Source organism: Hippopotamus amphibius, chromosome 13 (genome assembly GCF_030028045.1).
Source record: "Hippopotamus amphibius kiboko isolate mHipAmp2 chromosome 13, mHipAmp2.hap2, whole genome shotgun sequence".
Classification (NCBI taxonomy): domain Eukaryota; kingdom Metazoa; phylum Chordata; class Mammalia; order Artiodactyla; family Hippopotamidae; genus Hippopotamus; species Hippopotamus amphibius.
The window spans coordinates 30,077,014-30,098,626 of NC_080198.1; the positions used below are offsets into that span (position 1 = coordinate 30,077,014).

The following is a 21,613-nucleotide window of genomic DNA, read 5'->3' on the forward strand; positions in this document are numbered from 1 at the left end:
ACCAGGATAAAAGGGCAAGGGTTTGCGCAGGGGAGGAGAGCATGGTCTAGACAAGGGAGCACAGCCTTATGATGGTAGGGAGCATGGCGTATTCCAGGAATCGAAAGAAGCCCAGTGTGGCTGGAGCATGGTGAGTGAGAGGGAGAACAGTGCAAGATGAAGCTGGAAAAACACGTAAAGGCTATGCACAGCCTCAAAGGCCAAGGTAACAATCTGGTCTTTCTCCCAAATACAATGGCTTCCCAGTGATGTTGAAGAGTTTGGAAAAGAGGCTGACATAATCAGTTTAGCATTTGGGCAATAGGGTGGAAAACAGAGAAGTGGAGACAGAGTGAACCACTCTAAAGGGATACTACAGGTAACGGGAGGCAAGGTAGTTGCTTGGAGCTTTGGTAGTGCAAATAGAATGGTGGGAAAGGTGGATTCGGAGGGCATTTAGGAGGAAAATTGACAGGAATTTTCATAAGAGCCTTGAGAATGTTTCACTTCACAGTTCCTTCCTCTAAGACACAGGTCATTCAACTACAGCCTGGGGGTCAAATACTGCCCATCGTGGAAATTTTTTTTCTTTCATAAATAAGATTTTATTGGAACACAGCCATGCCATTTGTTTACTTATTGTTTATGTCTGCTTTCACATGACAGCAGCAGAGTTGAATAGTTGCAACAGAGACCTATGGCTTGTAAAGTCTAACATATTTACTGTCCGGTGCTTTACAAAAAAACTTTGCCAACCATAGGTTTTACGCTACAGAAACATCACCTCTGTGATATCACAAGGTGCAGAAGTTCTTACTTCAGGGTCTAGAAGTCCATGAATGGGCTTCAGATGATCTCTGACCTCCTAAAGTTGGAAGCAAAATTTGGTATTTTCGGTCATTTTTCTGGGAAAACAGTTTTCACCAGCTTTTAAAAAGAATCCGTGAATTCTAGCCAAAGCAAGATATTTCCTAGTCCTCTCCCCAGTCTGTTCCCCGGCCATAGAAGATTTTTAAAACCCAGAGCGCTCTTGGTGAACAAGAAATTTACACTGGCACCAAGTGATAAATACCAGCAAGGATCGCGTGGAAACTGCCGCAAACCGCTAAGCTCCTACTAGGAGACCTCCTGTATGAGTGTCGCGCACTGCACCAGCTCCCCTGACCCACAGCTTGGCAGCTAGCAGGCAGCTCAGCGCTATAAATGAGAGCTATGTAATAATTGTTGTCAGGTTTCTCAAATGATTACTAACGCAAATTAATATTTAAATGTATACAAGATTGTAGGCAGTTTCCTTACAAGGGAATTCCTTTAAGAAACAAACAAATAAGCTGACCAGCCCACAGTAGCCCGTGTCGTTTTCTGTTGGCTAGAATGCTTCTTCCATCTGACTATGAGCTCTCTGATTCCCCAGGGTCTGACACACAGCACTTCAGTAGACGGTTACTGTATTTGTAGACAGATGATCAAGCTAGCTGTTGCTTTCATATCATGTATGTATTTGTGTATATGTGTGTGTGTGTGTGTGTGCATACATATATGATGTATTTGTAGGAAACATGTTAATGAAATAAAGGTGTGAAAATTTCACTTGTAAACAAAATCTTGTTTTTAAATGAAGGAACTGAAACCGTAGTCTGTCTTAAGTGAGGACATTGTCCTCAGTTATAAAAATATTTGAGTCAGCTCTGATTCAGTTAAAGCTCACTCCCTTTAAAAATCTAACATGCACGTTGAATGAAAAGAGTGTGATATTTGGTGGGGGTGGGGTGGGGGGTCGAGATGTTAATGTTAGATGAATCTGTCCCCTGTGAAGGTTCACAAGATGGCATTTATTCTTCAACTGCACTGTATTTTTTGTGTGATATTTGAAGTGAATCCGTTGTCTTGATTCTTAAATAAAACACACCTCTGGTGGCAGTGCTCAGCATGTATAGGTGTGCCTGCAAGTCCTTTCTCTTTAGTTTCAAGAGGAGAGGCAGGGTGGGAGGCCTGCCTGGGTCCAGGAGAAGAAGGAAAAGGAAACAGCCCCTGAACTTGCTTCGAGAGCCAGCCTGACTGAAAAGGATATTTCTCCACCAGAGGAGTGGAGGTTTTCATGACAGGTAGATAGAACCGGTGCTTGAGAGAAGACGATTATAGTCAGAGCTGAGGAAACCAAACAAAACAGAGTATCAAGTCCACCGGGCAGGGCAAATGTGGAAGTGGGAGAGCAAAGAGCAGGAGCAGCTTCCAGAGCACAGGCAGCCAGGGTGAGCAGCAGGCCACGGACACGGCTCAGCGCCGAGCCAGGGCGCGGCGTGTGTGAGTGAGCCTGAGCCGGCAGCCCCCACCCCGTCCCTAGGTATCTGCTGCCTGCTGCTGGGAAGGCGTGGAGGTTTAAATGAGTTGATCAAGGGTCAAAACAATGGCTTAGCGTTAAAGGTCACATGTAAAAATGTAAGCATGTAAGATACGGGTGCTAGACTGCCCATTTCTGCTTATTGACAAGTCACCAAAAAGAAAAAAAGATTGCTCTTGAAAAAAATGAAATTATTAAATATATATGAAGTAAAAAAAAAGAAAACAAGAGAAAGATAAGTATTATATGATATCACTTATATGTGGAATCTAAAAAATAATACAAATGAATCTATATAAAAAACAGAAACAGACTCACAGACATAGAAAACAGACTTATCAAAGGGGGGTGGGGGATAAATTAGGAGTATGAGATTAATAGATACAAACTACTATACATAAAATAAACAACAAGGCCCTACTGTATAGCACAGGAAACCATATATTCAATGTCTTTTAACAACCTATAATGGAAAACGATCTGAAAATATATATATATATAACTGAATCACTTTGTTGTATATCTGAAACTAACACAATATTATGAATCAAATATATTTCAATAAAAATAAAGATAAAATAAATTTAAAAATTATTTAAACAAAAGAAAAACAATGTCACCAGGGTGGGAAAATGGTATAACCTGAAGCGTCTCTTCTCAGGGTGTGGTCTGTGGGCTCATGATTTCAAAAGATGGACCAGTTCCACATGCATAAAGATGGGCAGTCTACATATTCTACCCTCCCCTTGGGAGATTCAGTGTGCTATATTAGGTTCTCAAACATCCTGCAAGAAAAGCTACTGGCTGACTTTGTTTAGCCCAGTATTTTCCTTATTGTATAGTTAACTATTTCAAAATACGATTAGTTAATACTTTGATTAAAAAAATTTTTTTTAGTCGCACCACATGGCATGTGGGATCTTAGCTCCCCGACCAGGGATTGAACTATGCCCCCTGCACCCTCCAGTGGAAGTGCATTGTCTTAACCACTGGACCACTGGGGGAGTCCCTAAAATTTCTTTATTGATTAAAATGTTCTAAATCTTAACTTAAAATAACATCACTTGTCAAGAGAATTCTGCAGTCATTTTTAAAAGGTAAAATTAGATACACCTTATACCAGAATAAACTCACAACATATACCAGAATAAACTCCAAATGGATCAGAAATCTGAATGTGAAAGGTGAGACCATGCAAGTAACTGGAAGAAAACATGGGTGAATTTCTATAGAATGTGGTTGTAGCGAGGAACTTCCTAACTCTGATTCGAAATACAGAGGCAATAAAAGAAAAGATTGATGCATTGACTACGGAAAAATAAAAAACCTTTTGCATGGCAAAAAACACAATAAGAAAACACAGATCAAATGAGGGAAAAGAGACCAAAAAAAAAAAAAGAAAAAACCCTGATGGAAGAAGAACAAAAGACATGAACAAACAGAAAAAAAAAAAAAAGATATAGATATAAAATACACACATGCATACATGTATATTCACATATATATTACATAAATGGCCTGAAACATATGAAAAGAGTCAACTCCCCTCATAATGTTAATAATGAGAACAAATGCAAAAAAAAAGGGAAATCAAAACTACTTTAAGATACCAGTTATCTCTCAGATTGGAAAGCATTAAAAACTTGACAACGAAAAAAAATAAAAAAAATAAAAAATAATAAAAAAAAAAACTTGACAACGTAGTATTACAACATGTCTATAGGGAAACTAGCACTCTCAGACATTGCTGATGGGAATGCTGATGGGTACAACCCTTGTGAAGACGAGTTGTCAGTATCTAACAAAACCAAGTATGCATTTACCTTTTGTTCCAGGAATCCCACTTCTAAGAATTTACCTTGAAGATATATCTCCAACTACACAAAAATAGCCCCAAAATTAGTCATTGTAGCATTAATTGCAATAGTCACAAAATATTTAAAACTTGCCCAAACATAGGAGAGTGGTGAAATAAATGCATGCCACTTTGTGGAGTACTGTGCAGCTGTAAAAAAAAATGAGGAAGCTCTCTATGAACTGGTATGAGTGATTTTCAGGATATATTTTAATTCGAGAAAATGAAAGTACAAAAGAGTAATTATAGTATGCTGCCCTTTGCGTTAGAAAGAAGAGGAATGAAAAAATAGACATGTATCTGCTGAATTTTTGCAAAAAGAAACAGAGGTACCAGAACTAATGAAAATGGTTACCTCTAGAGGAGTGGATGGGAATGTTGTTGAAGTGATGAGGGAAATCTAACTCTTACTGAATATGCTTTTCTGTGAAAGTCTGACTTTTGAACTGTTAATATTTTATATACACAAAACAACATAAGTAATAAAAATCAAGAATGGGGAGGAAAACCTAAAATGTAATGCATACAGAAGCAAATGACACTAAATGTATTTCAAATGAATAGCATAACCACACTGAAGAGGCAGGAAAAAGAACTTGCCTAAGTAAATTTTGCGCATGGTATTTTGACTAAAGATAACAGGAACCATAAACAGAGAATCCTAGAGAATAGGTTTGGGGTGTTTTATTGGTTGTTTTGTTTTGTTTTCTTAGCATTTCTGAAACTACTTTTGGCATGTTCTGTACTTCAGAAAATATGTAGATAGACTGAGGTTAATGGGAGCCTGGTTCCCCAGTATCAGAAGGGAAAAAGGAAAGAGGAAATGATTCTGTGGTATTATATTAGTATCAATATGAGCTCATGGTTATAGATCAGGGGCCAGCAAACATTTTCTGTAAAAGGCCAGATAACAGATATTTAACTCTGCCATCATAGCACAAAAGCTGTAATAGACAATACATAAAAAGGTCAACATGGCTGTATTCCAATAAAATTTTATTAATGGACACTGAAATGTGAATTTTATATAACTTTCATGTATCATGAAACATTGCTATTTCAATTGTTTTCAACCATTAAAATATATAAAAACTAATTTTGGTTTGTAAGCCTTACAAAAAAAAAGGCAGTGGGAAGGACCTGGCACATGGGCATAGTTTACCAACCCTTGTTTAGATACAGAGATGGATGGATGGATGGATGGATGGATGGGTGGGTGGGTAGGTAGATAGATAGATAGATAGATAGCTAGATAGCAAATGTGATAAAATGTTTAAATTGGAGAGTCTGGGTGAAGGATATATAGTTTTTTGTACTTTTCTTGAAACTTTTCTATAAATCTGAAATTACTTTAAAACAAAACAAAACAAAATCACAAAAAGAACTGTACTTTCCATAATTAACTGCTGAGAAGAAAAAGCATTAACCAAATCATTGGCCTAAGAAGTAATGTCTTGCCTTTTATAACACCTACATTTTTCTGCATGTCCATGGACCATGAGTAGACGCTACTACTGCCATTGTATGGAGTTTCTAATTTGTAGCCGGGGGTGTCATCATATGATAACATTATTTTTCTCCTGTTTGTCCTTGCTCTCCACCTCTCTTACTGAGTAATGAGGTCACTGGGCTGGTAATTTTCTATAATGTAGGAATTTTTTGGTCTGCTATAATTAAATGAACTAAATAAAAGGTGCTTATCAGAAAATGCCCCATGAGCTTGGAAGTCTGTGACAAATCCTTTCTGATGTCCCTAATGTGTTATGATAAAATTCAATTATACAGCAAGCTCACTTTGCTTATTTCCCTAGCCATAATCTGGTGATAGCTAAGGTGAGCAATGAGTGAAAGTATCTTAAAATAATACAAATAGGAATTGGGTACTTTTTACATTAAGATACTTTTTATACAAGAATAGTAATTGGTTTGCAAAGAAAACCTCTGTTGTATGGACTTGAGATCATTCTACAATCCTTTAGTGGTTTAAACCCAATCGAATACACTTCCTACCTTGGTTTATCATTGTGGGTAAAGCCATTTTCTATAATGAAGATGATAGTGCAACTCTGTACCCAGATCCATGCCAAACGTTTTCATCCATTTTTTTTCATTTAATCTTAGCAACAAAACTCCGGAGCAACTATTATTATCTCCTTTTTATAAATAAGGCTTTAGCGATGTTGTAAGTGACTTGGCTAAGGTCTTACATTTAGGAAACATGGAGCCAGGATTGGCCTGGAGAGCCAGTGTTCTTAGTTACTGGTCAGAACTGTCTCCCATTGTAGATAAAAACAGCAGGAGATGCAGAAATTTAGAAAGAAATTTTTTGGTCATGAGGACATGTTCGCGTTGAGAAGAATAAGGTCAGTGACACAGGATGCGGATTTCAATGCAAGAAATAGAATTCATTTTGGAAAATCCTTCATATTCCCCTTCCTGCTCTGTTTCCCTGAAGAAGCTCAGTAGCAAGTTTACAGATGAGAAAGGCTTGAAGTAGAACACACAGTGACTTATGTCTTCAGGATATCACTGACTCGCATCACACCTACCCAGGTATCTGCTAGAGGGAGCAGGGACACAGGAAAAGAAGGGAAAGGAGGAAAGTAAAGAGACTGGGAAATGAGGTTGGAAGTTCGAGGCAGAGGGACGGGGAATGTAGGAGGTGATTTCTGGAGTGATTTTGTCCCCATTTGTACGGGGAGAATGGAAGTATTGAACAACTCAAGGCCCCACCTCACTCTCCCTTCTTTTGCCCTCCCCTTCCCTAAAGCCCCAAGTTAAGGCATACCAGCTCCCACCATCATGGCTGGTCCATGACAGCTTCAAGACTGAGCTATCTTTTGAATCACCAAACGCACTCTTACCATCCATGATATGTGATGTGTGACTTTGTCAGGCTTTCTTATCCAAAGGTCCTAAGGAGCTTTGTCTCTGCTGCCGTTCTTCCGAGTTGTTGAAATAATTTTCTTAAGTGAGAGGAGCTGTGCTATAGTTGAAGGTCAACAATAATAAACTTTTGAGAGGAATAATCATCATCTTTTAGTTGGTGTATTTATTGAACAACAAGTTAGTTAAATAATTGGCTCTGGATTTACTGATTTATAAAACTGAATATTAACTTCTGGACATCTCATTTTCTGAAATCTGAAGGAGGAAAAATGTTTCTTTGTGGAAGCCCCAGGGAGTTAAAAACCCGGGGGAAAGGTAAAATCTATATATGGAGTTACAAGCATATGGTTCATGTATTGTCTTCTTTTCTTTGTAGGGACTGGTTAACTATGCTGAGCCCACCAATTGTTCCTCCCAGTCAGCAGCCGGCAGAGCGGCGTCAGGGTTCTTCTGGAAGCTTGAGCGCTCAAGGTGGGAATAGGGAAAACACCATGCATAAAAAACAAAAATAATTCACTATAAATAGAGAAAATCGGTCACTTTGAGATGTCACTGTTTTTATTAAATGCTGATCACTTAGGCTCACGGACCCAAAATGAGGTAATCTGTGCCTCATTTTATAGGATGATAGGTTCTTTGCAAGTAAAAGGAATTTAAAAGAAAAAATTGTCCTTGTTCTCCTGAAGGTTAATCCCTGGGCAAAATATAGTTTATGGCATAAGAGCATGGCTTTGGTGTCAGATTGACCTTCATGTGAATTCCAACTCTAGCAATTCCCGCTGTGTAACTTTTATGAATTTCAGTTTTGTAAAATAAGATTAATAATAGTGCCCACCTGCAAGTTTTTCATGAAGATTCAGTGAGGTATATACTGTATATGAAATACTTGGAATAGTGCCTACCAAATACCAGCTGTTAGTATTATTATAAAGCAGACCCAATACTCCAGCATCATGGAGACCCGTGTTTTCGTTAATACAAAGATACAGCCTTTTCATTAAAGCAAAGGCTGGCACGAAGCTATGATGGGTAGTATTAGTAATGGAAAAATTAGAAGGAAGCAGGAATGGAAACTTGCCTGGGGTTCTTTTTGTTGACGAGAGCCACAAAGATGAACCATTTAGTTTCTGGCGGTGAGCAGGGAATGTGACTATCAGGAGCGTGTAGAGGAGGAACAGGAAAGAACCTTTGGTGGACACAGAGGGGCTGAGATGGAAAGGGTGGGGGAAACCTAAATGCATAATTGGAGTGACAAACAACCCCAGAGTGGGACTCTGAGATAGTTTTCCGAGTTGGATTATACAGGTGGAAGCTCTATATCTATAGTTTAAAAAAAAAAAAAAAAAAGAATTGAAACCAGTATAAATTACTCCAACAAAGGTCCCAGGTTTTTTCTTCCCTAGCTGACCCTGGGAGAAAATGGAGCATCCCATTTTTCTTCAGGTATGGAGAGTTCAGAGTGAGAGCTCATACATCTGAGTTGTGCATTTTTAGCCGCCCAAGGGATGGAGATGTCGCTGTGATTTACTGTCTGAAATAGATGATGCCCCTCAAATTGAGACTCTTTTTAGAGGTGTACATTTATAATTACTTATGACAGAAAAACAGAATCTTGGCTGTCAGGAGGAGACCTTGCTGTGAGGGAACAAATAATATGTTATGTTAAGTGTCCTAAATAAGCCCCAGGAACCAAGAGTGTGGTCCTTAAGCAACAGCACCCAAGATCTATAGTAGTGATGAGCGGCTGAAAGGATGTCTTAAAGTCGCCATTGGAAAGTGATGTTTTGACAGCAGGGGCTCAATTATGTTGAAGGTAAACAGAACTTGCATCAAGGACGAATCAACAAATTCATTTCAGAGCACTGTAGAAATGTTCTGGCCCGTGTTAACCAGATCTGGCACCCCTTCTCCCTGTCACCTTAGATTTCCATCTGCTGTCCCTTTCCCCCTTCTGATAGGCTTGGATAGTTTGTAGCTAATTAAAACCATCAAAAAGTAGTGTTGCCTATTTGCTTAATCTTTACATGTCATTGGCTTAGTTTTAGATATCAGAGCATACACTTACCAATATACTGAGCTAGTGTTTCCATCTATTCTAAAGTGTCAAAGAAAAATAATAGGCTCAAGCATGCAGTGTATATCCTCAGAAGGGAAGGAAGGCACAGTTGTGGGTAGTCTGGGACTCTTCCTGGGTTTCTGTTGCACGATACCATTAACTCAGCACCTAATATAGGCCAGACACTGTACTCACTGGTTACATTTAGTCCTCACAAGTAAGTCAGACAGAGAAAGACAAGTATCACATAATATCACTTACATGTGGAATCTAAAATATGACACCAATGAACTTATTTATAAAACAAAAACAGACTCACAGACATATAAAACAAACATGGTTACCAAATGGGAAGGTGGCGGGGGAGGGATAAATTAGGAGTTTGGGATTAGCAGATACACACTACTACATATGTAATAGATAAACAACAAGGTCCTACTATATAGCACAGGGAACTATATCCAATATCTTATAATAAACTATAATAGAAAGGACTGTGAAAAAGAATATATATATACTCATGCATATAACTGAATCACTTTGCTGTATACCAGAAACTAACACAACATTGTAAATCAACTATACTTCAATTTAAAAAAAAGAATGTAGAAATAAAATTTAGTCCTCACAGCAGCACCATAAGGAAGATACTGTTTTTGTATATGCAGTTGTTATTTTTCATGGCTTAAGAAACTGAAGCAGCAAGCTCTTGAATAATTTGCCAAAGGTTAGTCATTTGGCAGCGCTGGGATTTGAATCCAAGCAGCCTGGCCCCAGAGCCCAACCACTGTTTTTATTTTTTAACTTTTTTTTTTGCTTCAAACCAAATAAATAAATTACCTGATCAAAAAAAATACTATATATAAAACCAGGAATTGAAAACTTACTTTTCTGTTGAGAGTTCCTAATCTACAGGAAAACAAATTAAAACATTTCAAGGGCTAAGTAGCTAAGTTCTTTCAGGAAAAAAAAAAAAGCAGACTTGTGGTCACCTGTTTCAGCCCTGGACCTGCCTCCCCTTCCCACCTCCCAGCCAGACTTGTCAGAAATGACCAGTGGCCAGGGGGGTGAGTGGCTGAGGGGTGTAATTACCATGTTGAGCAGATCTAGGGCAAGGCCAAGGGAGAGAGGGGCTGAATGAAGGGCGGGATGACTGGAGTGTAGGACTGCCCGGCCTGGGTGGTTGCTGTGCCCCCCTTATCAAAGGCCTCTCTAGACGATTTTATCTGAGTAGGTCAGGCTCTCTCACCTCACCTCATGCCTTTTCATCACAGCCTTTTCACAGTTTGTAACTCATGACTCATTTTCTTGTTTATTGTCTTTTTTTCTAGGTAACCTAAGAGTTTTTAAAAGCAGAGACTGTCAGTTTGCTCACTCCTAGATCCCTAGTACCCTGTGCAATTTTTAGCATATATTAGATACTCTGGATTCTCATTAGAAGGAAGACAGGAAGGAAGAAGGGGAGGAAAAGAGGGAGAGAAATGTTATTCAATTGATCATTTCTTATAACAACCTTGGAAGAAAAAAACAGGGTAATTCATTGAAATCTGACTTTCAGTTTTTCCCCTAATTCCAATTTTTTTGGTATATTATGTATATTTATAAAATTCGACAATGACAGTATTGAACTTAGACCCATACATTTTAGCAATTAAAACAGTTATAGGTTACGTTATGCAGTGACTCTTAAACTTTATAAGCAGTGAAAACTTTTGTGTCAAATGAAATGTCATATGGAATCCCAATAAGTAAAGGAGTTAAAAGCAGAACTGCTGTGGCTGATGTGGGAGTTATGGTCTCAGAACCCTGCCGTGGGGCCCTAATGAACCAGTTAAGAACACTGATCCCTCAGTTTGACCTTGCCCAAGGTCAAATGCTCAATCAGAGTTAGGATGTGGACCAAGGCTTCCTCCACATAAGCACCTTTCTGCAGAACCATTGCACTGGGATATGAAGGTGGTTTTGAAGGCTCATTCACAGGGAAAGAAGCTTTTCCATCTTCAGACTTCTATGATAAAAGTAATAATAGCCAATGTTTATTTCATCTTCCAGTGACCCAGGCCTACATGTGCACTTTAATCCTCAGAATAGCCTACTGAGATGTAGGTACTATTATTACCCCCATCTTACACATGGACACTGGTCCTTAGAGCAGGGAAGTGATGTGATAAATCGCCACATCTCCATCAGAGATGGAGAAGCCAAGATATGTCCATGCAGCTAGAGACATAACTGTGTTCTAATAGCAGGGAAAGATGGCCTGACCAATACATAATTCTAGAAAACTTGCCCCAGCCTCACAAAAGTAAATGCATGCGTTACACCTGGCCCTTGAGTCCCTTCTTTATTCAGTACAAATTTGTGTCACAGCCCCAGTTTCTGCTTGGCCAGAAAGTCTCAAGTGTGTCAGTTCCGCCTTGAAATGAACAGCCCAGCTCCCAGCAGAGCCAAGTAGCCGGCAGGAACAGCACTATGTTCCATGCCGTTCAACTGGATGGAGAAACGGGCAGCTCTCAGCAGTTCCTCCTGGGCCATAATATACTTGCCAAATATCAATTACCATGGGCACGGGTGCCCTTAACACTTACTAAAAATCGTGTGAAATGTAAAAATGGGAAGTTAAGATTTCAGAACTTACTCAAGAAAACTACCAAACTGACCTTTTGAAAATGAACCAGACTTTGCTCGAAGAATAGCTGTCAATTTGTTTTTGACATTTGTTCCTTTACAGATGTGACCGTTAAATTATTCATGCTTACCAGCTCCAAAATGGAATAATAAAGCCTCTCTCTTCAGGCCTGTAAACCTTTTTTGCAGTTTGCATGGATTTTGAGTGAGAAAGACACTCAGAAGGGCTTTTGGAGTTGCCAGAGTCTCATAAAAATAACATTCTTGTACCTTTTGTACAGCAAAGCCAAAGAAGATATTCCTTTATGAGCATTAATTAATCTCCCATGAGACATATATAGGCAATGGATGCTTCTTTTATAGATGTAATATCCAAATTACTGTTAAAGAACTTATAGAAATCTCATGACACCGCACAGCTAACCAGAGAGAGGGGAACCTGGCCACCTTTCCGGCTCCAACAGAGGAATCCTTTCACAGTCCCATTTCCCTCCATGCAATTATTTGACATTTACTTAATACTCTGAGTCTAAAAGCAGTCTTCCAAAATCTGTTTTATTAGTTATCTCACCAGACATTATGCTTCATTGAACAACCATGGTACCCACAGTGCTTGACATGGCACCTAGGACATTGTAAACGCTCCATAAATATTTGATGAGTAGAATGAGTGAATCTTCTGCCTGTGGGAAACAGGAGGATGATCTGGTCAACTTTTTAGATCTTCCCTGTATCTTGAAGATTTATTTAAAATGCAAAGGAGAAGTTCCCCTAAAAAAGCAATATTGGCAATCAAAGTAATAATAGAAGCCAGCATTAATAAAGCACCTGCTGTGTGCCCAGCACTGTGTCGCGTTTTCCTGTGCGTTACTTCACAATGACTTCTCCTAACACTTACTGGCATAGAGCTATGTTGTGTCCCCACTGTACGGGTGAGGTTAAGGTCACAGCCTGAGTCACAGCCCCACTGTGTTGGAGCAGGACACTGACCAAGGCCTGTCAGACTGGACTGTCCACACCCTTAAGCCCCACACTGTGATAGGACCATGGAATTCCTATTTAGGTCAGTAAGAACTGTAAAGCTAAAATGTCCAGTGCCGTGTTTTAAATTTAGGTAGTTCTCTTTCCTGAGCCTTTCTACTCTCTTTAGAATTCTCCTTAGACCCATAGAACCCCCACCTCAACCTTCAGTTTCTGAAATGGTTCATTAGTATTGATATTTTCAGGCATATCTTGTTGATATTGCAGGTTCTGATACAGACCACCACAATGAAACAAATATCACAATAAAATGAGTGATTTCCCAGTGCATATAAAGATTGTATTTACACTACACTGTTGTCTGTTGTGTCCAATAGCATTATATCCCAAAAAAAAAGGTACATATCTTAATTTAAAAGTACTTTATTGCTAAAAAATGCATCATCCGAGCCTTCAGCAGGTCGTAGTAGTAACATCAAAGATCACCATAACAAATGTAATAATAATGCATAAGTTTGAAATATTTTGAGAATTACCAAAATGTGGCACAGAGACACAAAGTGAGCAAATGCTATTGGAAAAATGGTGTCATTGGACTTGCTCAACACAGGGTTACCACAAACCTTCAATTTGTAAAAAGCACAATAAATTGAAGCACGAGAAAACAAGACTATCAAGTATGACATCCTTGAATCCAGAGTCCTTCCCTTTCCCCTGTGAGGAACTAGTTGCCTTTTGGTCTCTGATTAACCTTGGGGCAAGGAAATATTTTCTTATGTAGCTATCAGGGTCCGGGAGGGTGTCTTCTCTGCATAGAAGTGATTAGATGGGGGCAATCAGTGCTCTCACTGTATAAAGAAATGCCTTCTTTTCAGGCATACACTTCCGTGAACCCTCCAATAAAGAAGTAAACACAGTGATGGGTGTCTGAGGCTCTCTCCCCTATTCCAGAACCACCCCCAAACATACAACAGAAGGGGTCTTGGCCCAGGATATGGTCCCAGCTTCCACTGCTGGAATTGGAATCCATTTCCCCCTGGCTGCAGCGTTGCCACTTTGTCTGAAATCAGGCCCTGGAGACCCTATGGGCTTTGTAGGCTTCGGAGCTCGATAGTCTGACTAGGTACTTTCCTTCATATGCAACAAAAAGCATTCAGAGTGGTAAGTCACACATTTATAAGTGCACATTATATTTTGTGAGGTTTTCCCCAGCTTTACTGCAATATAATTGACATATGACATTATGTAATTTTAAGGTGTATAACGTGATGATTTCATACACAAGCACACATTTGAATCGCATTTATAGGTAGAGAATACCTGGAAAGAATGAAATTGCAAGAATTCCTAAGTAATCATCCAAAATCTTCAACATGTCGTTTTAAATGGCATTTTCCAAGTAAAATATAATTACCAGATTTTACAGAAGGAGTGTTGTACTTATTTCCTAAATGAAACCTGAACTATAATCTTGGCATATCATTTGCCTTCCAAAAAACAATATAGCTTTCTAAAAGAAGAAAGTACCTTTTCATCCTCTTTATTCCATTGTTGGTCATTTATCATTTTCCCATTTGAGGGCACGTATTTGCTGAGAACCAAATCTCAGCAGTTCACTTTCTCTGGTTTTAGTGCAAGTTAATTCTGCCCTACTGTGATATAAGTTGGTGGAAGAGTTTGCAGGCACCTGGTACTCAGCAGAATCTTATCTAAAATGTCATCTTTATTGATCCTAAGGCTGACTGTTCCCAATGGTCATCCCTCACCATTGAATTGTTTAAACAATAGTGTATTAGTATGCACATAAAAATACAGTCAATCAGGTCTCAAGATCTATAAGGAGAGGAAATGCATTAACTTGTAAAAAAAATTCCAGATGGCAGCGTCAGAAAATCGAAAATCAAGTACAGTGTCTTGATTCAGAGATTTTAAATCTGATTAACTGGTGCCACATCATTTATTTTCAAGCTTGAGGACTGAGCTAATGCATATAGGTTTTCTGTTACCTACAGTTAAAATGCATTAAATATAGATAATTAAGCATTTATATTAATTGATTTTCAAAAGGTGAACTGGAGGAATTATTTGCTCGCACTGATCTAACCAAAGGGAGGGCAGCTAATGTTGCTGTGTTTGGTCTTGCTCCACTGGTTTTTCTTCTGTTATTGCTGTTACCCAGTTTCAAAGTAGATGAAGCTGAAAGTTTGTAAATAGATTATTATCTGAAAGGCAATTTTATTTCACTAGAAATGGCTTTATTATGTGAAGAAGAGTAAAAATGTAATTTGGACCCCTGTCCAGATGCTCTTAGTCTGGTAGCAGAAAATTGCTTTATTTGTTAATTTGTCCTTTTAGAGTTCCTGTAGCCAGTCTTTAAATAGAGCAATTTAGCATTTGGGAGAAAAACAAACTCGGCACTATCCGAGAATGTAATTGAAAATTACCCCATACCCATGCGCAATAATTACCTTTCAAAACATTTCCCATTGCTTGACATCATAGTGGTAATTGCTTAACAATGTTATAATTTCATTACGTAGAGATTACAGAGGCAAAGTGATGTACGTTGGAGGCTTTGAAAATTAAGTTATAATGAAAACAAAACCTTTTATGCAAGTTTAAAGCACTTATTTAAATATAAAATTATACATAATATCACCCAATTTTTGTATGAATGTCATTGTTGGTAGGTAAAATTCACCCATTTAAAGCTTTAGTACTAAAAACCACAGAGCCTGCCTTATTCCCATGGTTATAATGCATGAAGTTCCAGTTCTATAGCGATATGTATTGGAACAAATGCTTCAGTTTGCATGCATTATGTAGCCAAACCTTTGCTAATGAATTGGATCCACCTTGATCCCTTTGCAGTTGGATGATAAAGACCCATGGCCCATTACAACAGTTATTTTCATCTTGAAAGATTCCTGACTAGTTGTAAAATGTATTGAGTTTTCTAATTTAATAACACCAGCTTAAAATTTTATCTTTTTGGAAAGTACAAGCACAGATGCACTAAACAATTATATAACATATAACTCTTATGTGCCAGAGGTCAGAATTTCCCCCAATGTGTTGATGCAGTAAAAACAAAACGTTAGTTGGCAGGTCTTTGAGATCATTTGACTTATAATTATGTACCTCAGTAATATGTGGTTTTAATATCATACCTGATGAAAAAAAATTAGTGCTACTTTTTTGAAAAATATATGATTTTTGGTATAGGAACTTTTTATTTAAAGAGGAATTAATTATAATATCCTGTATAAAACTAGTAGGGGGCTTTGTGTTTCATTGAAACCTTTTTTTTTTTAGTAGTAAAAAAATCAAAAAGATATGGTTTTGGGGTAGGGAGTGAGGTATAAATGAACATAGCCCCCTCGTGGCTAACTCAGAAATCTTACATTTTCCATAATGATTATAACATTTGCTGAGTACTCACTGTGTGTGTGCTGAGTGTTATCTTATTTAGTTCTCATAGGTACTCTAACAAGTACGGTTTCTATCCTTACTTTACATAGGAGGAAAGTGAGGCTGAGTAGTGAACGTTCTCAATGTCTCACAGCTGTGAAATGGTAGAAATGGGATTTGGACCCAGATCTATCTGACTTCCTTGTCTAAATGTCATGCTGCCTATCTCTGTGAAGTCTTTTCTGGATACTTAAGCTTTATCAGTGCTGTTCTGAGTTACTAAAAAAGCTATAGCCTATAGTTTATTATTTATTGTATTATTATTCTTAGTAATGGTCATTTATGGAACAACTACTGCGTGCTCTGTGCTATGCATATTATCCAGTGTCCAACTTAGTCCACAAAGCCCTATGAAATAGTGTTATTCCCATTTTATAAATGAGCAAACAAAGGTTCAGTGAGGTAAATACCCTGTTACCAGCCTAAGGGCACGCGGGTGGTGAACAGCGGCACTCCCATCCCCAGGGTGGTTGGATTCTAGAGCCCAGGGGTGCTCTTAGCCACTCCCAGTTTAACTCCTCATAATCTTTGCTAGCTTTTTTTGTTTCATATGTGAATGTCACATGTACAATTAGACTGTCTCATCCATAACCAGGCTGCTCCATCACACAGCAAGCGCACAGTGGTTACTTATTGATCAACTGATTTTGTTCTGTTCTCTGAAGCCCCAGTATGAAAGGGATGATGGACTACATATCTGAAAGTAAAGGATGTGCACACTCTCCTTTGATGGCAGAAGTGACCAAAAGGGGATCATCTTCAATATGAAATAGCCACCTGAAAAGCATTCCCACCCTCTCCTACTTAGAGGAAGAGGGTGGAGGCAAGGCCCTAGGGACCACTCTTAAGGTAACAGTAGAAAATAAAGGAAAGGCAGCCTGCCTTCTCTGAGTTCCTGTTCTTAATTAGAAACTGTGCAGAGTGCTCAGGTCAGCTGCCACTATCAATGTGGCCATTAGTTACATCCTGTCATATTCCAAGGATGCAAGAAACCGCTGCAACCAAGAGTCACAAAAACTCATCAAAGGCACCACAGGGGTCATTGGATCTGGCCCCCTGTCCTACACAGGGTTCATCTACAAAATCTCACACAAATATTGCCCCAGTCCGTGCTTCACCCTCCCTAGAGTCCACGTTCCATTTCCTGGTCAGCTCTAATGTCTAGAAAATTCTTCCTTGTGCTGAGCCAAAATCTGGCTCCTTGTAACGTTCACCCATTGATCCTATTGCTTTCTCTTGGAACCTCACAAAATCTTAATTTCGCACTCCTTTGCCACCTTTTATATACTTGAAGCCAGAGGGCTGTTGTCACCTCCATCAAGCTTTCCCTTTTCTGGAGTTAATAAGCTCAGTTCCTTTGGGCTTATTGAGCCATTTGCCTCTGCCCCCCAACATAGACTGTCTCATTTTTATCAGTGGTTTTTGAAATATGAGAAATCAAAGTTCTTTTGTTTCCAAAATTGACGTCTTTAAATGTAGGACACTTTTACAGTTTTTTACTTTCCATATTTGAATCCCCGTAACGTAATAGTTCCCAGTTGAATGTGTTACACCAGTATTGTGTTATCAGTAACGTCAAGCAGGTATGCTCAGAAGAACACTGAACTGAGACTCTGGAAACCCAAGTTCACCCCTGACTCTGCCTCTAACTCAGCAAGTGACCTTTGGTTCCCTGGTTGCAGACCCTGGTTCCCTCATCCATGAAACATGCACGATAATTCCTGCCTCTTTCACAGGATCATAAAGGTCAAATGAGCTATGATAAGAAAGTGCTTTCTAAACCATCGAGACTTCTACTAGTTGAGATGTTACTAAGCAAGGCAGATTAAATCATTCTTCTGTTAAGCTCCACATTTTAAGAACTGCTAGCACTGCATGCAACTCACAGGAGAGTCCGCTGATTTCTTGTTTCCCCCAAGTCACTGCAGACTCCTTGAGAACAGGGCCTGTGTCTTATATCCTCACATCCCCAACACCTGACTTGGTGCCTGGGGCAGGCAAGGATCACGTTAAATGTTTTTGGTGGTTAGAAGAAGAATGGGCAGAGGAATGGCTGAGGCACAGTTTAAAACCCCCCCTCCACTATTTTGTCCCCACTCCCTTGGCCTTAACTCCAGTTTGTCACTGTCCTGACACCAGCTTAGTCTGATTTTGGCTGGGTAAGGTGGTGTCCTGGCACCACCTCCACCTCCACCTCCACTACCACCACTACTATCACTTTCCCTTCCTCTGGGCAGTGACACTTAAGATCACAGTTTTTGTTTTGCAGTCATTGATTTACCCTTTCAAAAAGCACTCAGTATTTACAGAGCCTCTATTCTATGCCAGCCCTGCCCATGCCTACCATGCAAGCCCTTCCAAAACTGACCCGGGTGAGCTTGCAGCCCGAAGGTTTGGTTTGGTTTTGGTCCTCAGGAGCCTGTGCTAAAGAAGAGAGAGGAGTGTTGTCTTATTCATCTCCCCCTGAGGCTGCTCTGGTCCTCTCCTGCTGAGGGAGGTCTTGCCCTCCCAGCCTCCAAGCTCCTATTACATGGATTTTGAGAAGTACTCCGAAGACACTCACTTGCTGGTGATGGCGTCAAGTACGTAAGTATTGAGCACAACACTGGGTACATATAAGGTGGTCAGGAAACATCTTAGTAAAGCATTGTTTTTCATTCTGTGCCATTTGTTGAAAACCAACCAAACTGTGCTAATTACTTAGGCAGTAGGTGTTCTCTTCATCCAAACCATCTAAATAGCTGTCACAAGGGGGAAAAAAAAAAATCAAGCCATGTTCATCGTCCCAGCAAACTTGACAGATCTTGCTACCACTAATAAAATTACAGATCATCTGACATTGTTTTCCATATGTGTTCTATGCTTTGTGTATCTTATATTTCTAAACGTTATTTTAATTCATGTTTATTTGGTATTTTTAGGTCATATGAATGGGGATTGAGCTCTTTATTATGTCATTTAATTTGCATTGTTTGACATTTGTGCAGCTCTGGCCCATGAAGAAGTCTTGAGCTGTGATAATCAAATTTTGAATCCTGTTCAAGTATCCTTAATCCTAATTAGCATAACTCTTTAGTCCTTTGGCCCTCTTCCTTAATCTTTTCTCCTCCCTGCCAGTCCTCCACACTCATTTCTCCAGTGCTTTATAGCAAACCTGGTCCCTGTGATCACCATTTCTTCTCTTACACTGCAAGTATACAGTCATCACATCCACAGCGCTCCTCCATTCCAGCACTGACGTCCTGCCCGCATAAGGACAGTCTTCCAGGAGAGATGGTGATTCCTGCTTCCTTGCCATTCTCTGTTGCAGTTTAAGAATTTCAGGCCAGGCCAGCAGCTAACATGACTGTGGTTCCCCTCCCCACAGGTGAAGAAGACCCGAGTGTGGAAGAGGATGAGGAAGTGCTGACTCTGCTGTATGACCCATGTCTGAACTGTTACTTTGATCCCCAGACTGGGAAATACTACGAGTTGGTGTAATGCCTCCTTCCAGGGCAAAGAATGGCCACCCCAGGCGGAGCAGGATAGCAGTTCTGACTCTGCTGAGTTGGCATCACAGTGCGTGTGGTGGGCAGGCTCACGGAATCAAAAGTAACTAAGAGAAACAAAGTTAGTTTGTACATAACGTTCACTATTAAGACTGCCTACCTTCTTTTTGTAGATGGGTGTGATTTTTTTGAAACTGTGATGGAATTAATACAGAGACAAGATTTTAGGACTTTGAATTGGTTCTTATTTGTTGGTTCTTATCCTACATATAATTTTGTTTATTTCATATAATTTTATGTAAATGAATTGAGTTATTCTGATTTTTTGCAGTGTTAATCTGTAAATGATGGCTTGACATACAGAAAATGTATTCTTGTTTAAAAGATATTTGGGTACCTTTTATTTTATTACCTATTTGTATTAAAAATAAAGTATGATGGTCAGAAGAATACCTTTTAAACTGCTACTTTTTATTTACTCCACTTTCTTTACCAGAATATTCCTAGACGGTATTTACCTTTCCTTAGATTCTTAAAAAAGGAATTACTGTGAATTAGTCAGATTTTATGATCATATTTTATTGGTACCAGCCCCGCTATTTCCATTTCATTATATTTCATCCAGAGTTTGTCAAAGATCACAACATTATTAATAACTTAAGCTGCTTAGCTCTGTGTTTTTTTTAAATTTTTTTACCAATTATCTCTGAATTCTAATCATATGATCCAAATCTAGCTCCATGGATCCAAATTTAATAAGAAGTCACCCATTTGAACACCCCACATACCTCACCACTTCTGTGACTTGGACCTGGAGAAATGGAGGAGGCTTCATTTGGACTGTGTCACTATAACTCTGCTCACTGCATTATAAGGAAAAAAAATCACGTGCTTCCTGAGTTCGAGCAGACCAGCCTGGAATTGTATGCCAAGTATATAAATATTGAGCTCAAGGAAGTACTTATTATATTAGCTGGCATATTTTGTTACTTAATAAAGATTTTTTAATAAAGAAGAGTACCATTGGAAATGAAAAATTATTGGTGTACAGTTGGATTTAATGGCAATAGTATAATTTCATTTTATGTTGCTTGATGGAGGAAATAAGAGCTCTTTTTTCAGGAGTAGTGATGGGTTCCTGTTCAAAGGATCACACATTATTTAGAACCATGTTGGTACTGATAAGCTTTTAATCCTGTTGTTCACAAAGAATACCTTTGTTACTGAATATTTCTCCAAGATTTTCATACTTAACAAAATGCAAAAAAAAAAAAAAAAAAAAACCCTGCAGCTTCAGAAAGCATGCAGAATGATAAAAAAATGATAAGCTTTTAATCCTGTTGTTCACAAAGAATACCTTTGTTACTGAATATTTCTCCAAGATTTTCATACTTAACAAAATGCAAAAAAAAAAAAGCCCTGCAGCTTCAGAAAGCATGCAGAATGATATGACCTTGAAGATTGGAGTAGGACTTGGAAAGCCTTGTCCCTGCTTTAGTGAGCCTCAGGATCATCTACATAAATAGGGGAATGGATTAAAAGTCAGTACTAGTTAAGGTGTGAAGCTACAAACATTAGAAACATCATAAGCTAAAAGTAGTTAAGGATACAAGAGTGCCTCATGAACCCCCAAACAGAATGCTGCAAGGCCTCTGAGGAGACTCAGGCTAGAACCTAGAAAACTCTATTGGGATTCTTTAACTGCAAGCAACAGACACTCTTGATCCCACAAGTCAAAGACTTGTTGAACAATCAGACCCCAGGAGACACAGGAATCAGGCAGCTCCAGGGATCCTATAGTAGGGACTATCAGTTTCTCTCGACGATGGTCACCAAAATGACAGGACCAGCTTTTTCTGCCCTGAGTCTGTGCTCAAGGAGCAAGAGGCTGGTAGGCTTGACTTGTCGGTTCTCCCCAGGACCAC

At 39.1% G+C, this 21,613-nt stretch overlaps 1 protein-coding gene across 20 annotated transcripts in view; it reads left to right on the top strand.

Annotated features, from left to right (window-relative positions):
• Window positions 1-20,748, top strand: part of CFAP20DC (CFAP20 domain containing) — a 269,629-nt gene extending 248,881 nt beyond the window's left edge. For 10 of the 20 annotated variants that reach the window (XM_057704976.1, XM_057704983.1, XM_057704985.1 and 7 more), the window contains 2 exons: window positions 7,441-7,535; window positions 19,568-20,748. In XM_057704976.1, the coding sequence (XP_057560959.1) occupies window positions 7,441-7,535; window positions 19,568-19,680 (208 nt within the window). In that variant the 3' untranslated portion in view covers window positions 19,681-20,748. The other 10 variants (XM_057704977.1, XM_057704986.1, XR_009048710.1 and 7 more) reach the window with 9 other exon arrangements.
• Window positions 20,749-21,613: the final 865 nt, after the last annotated feature.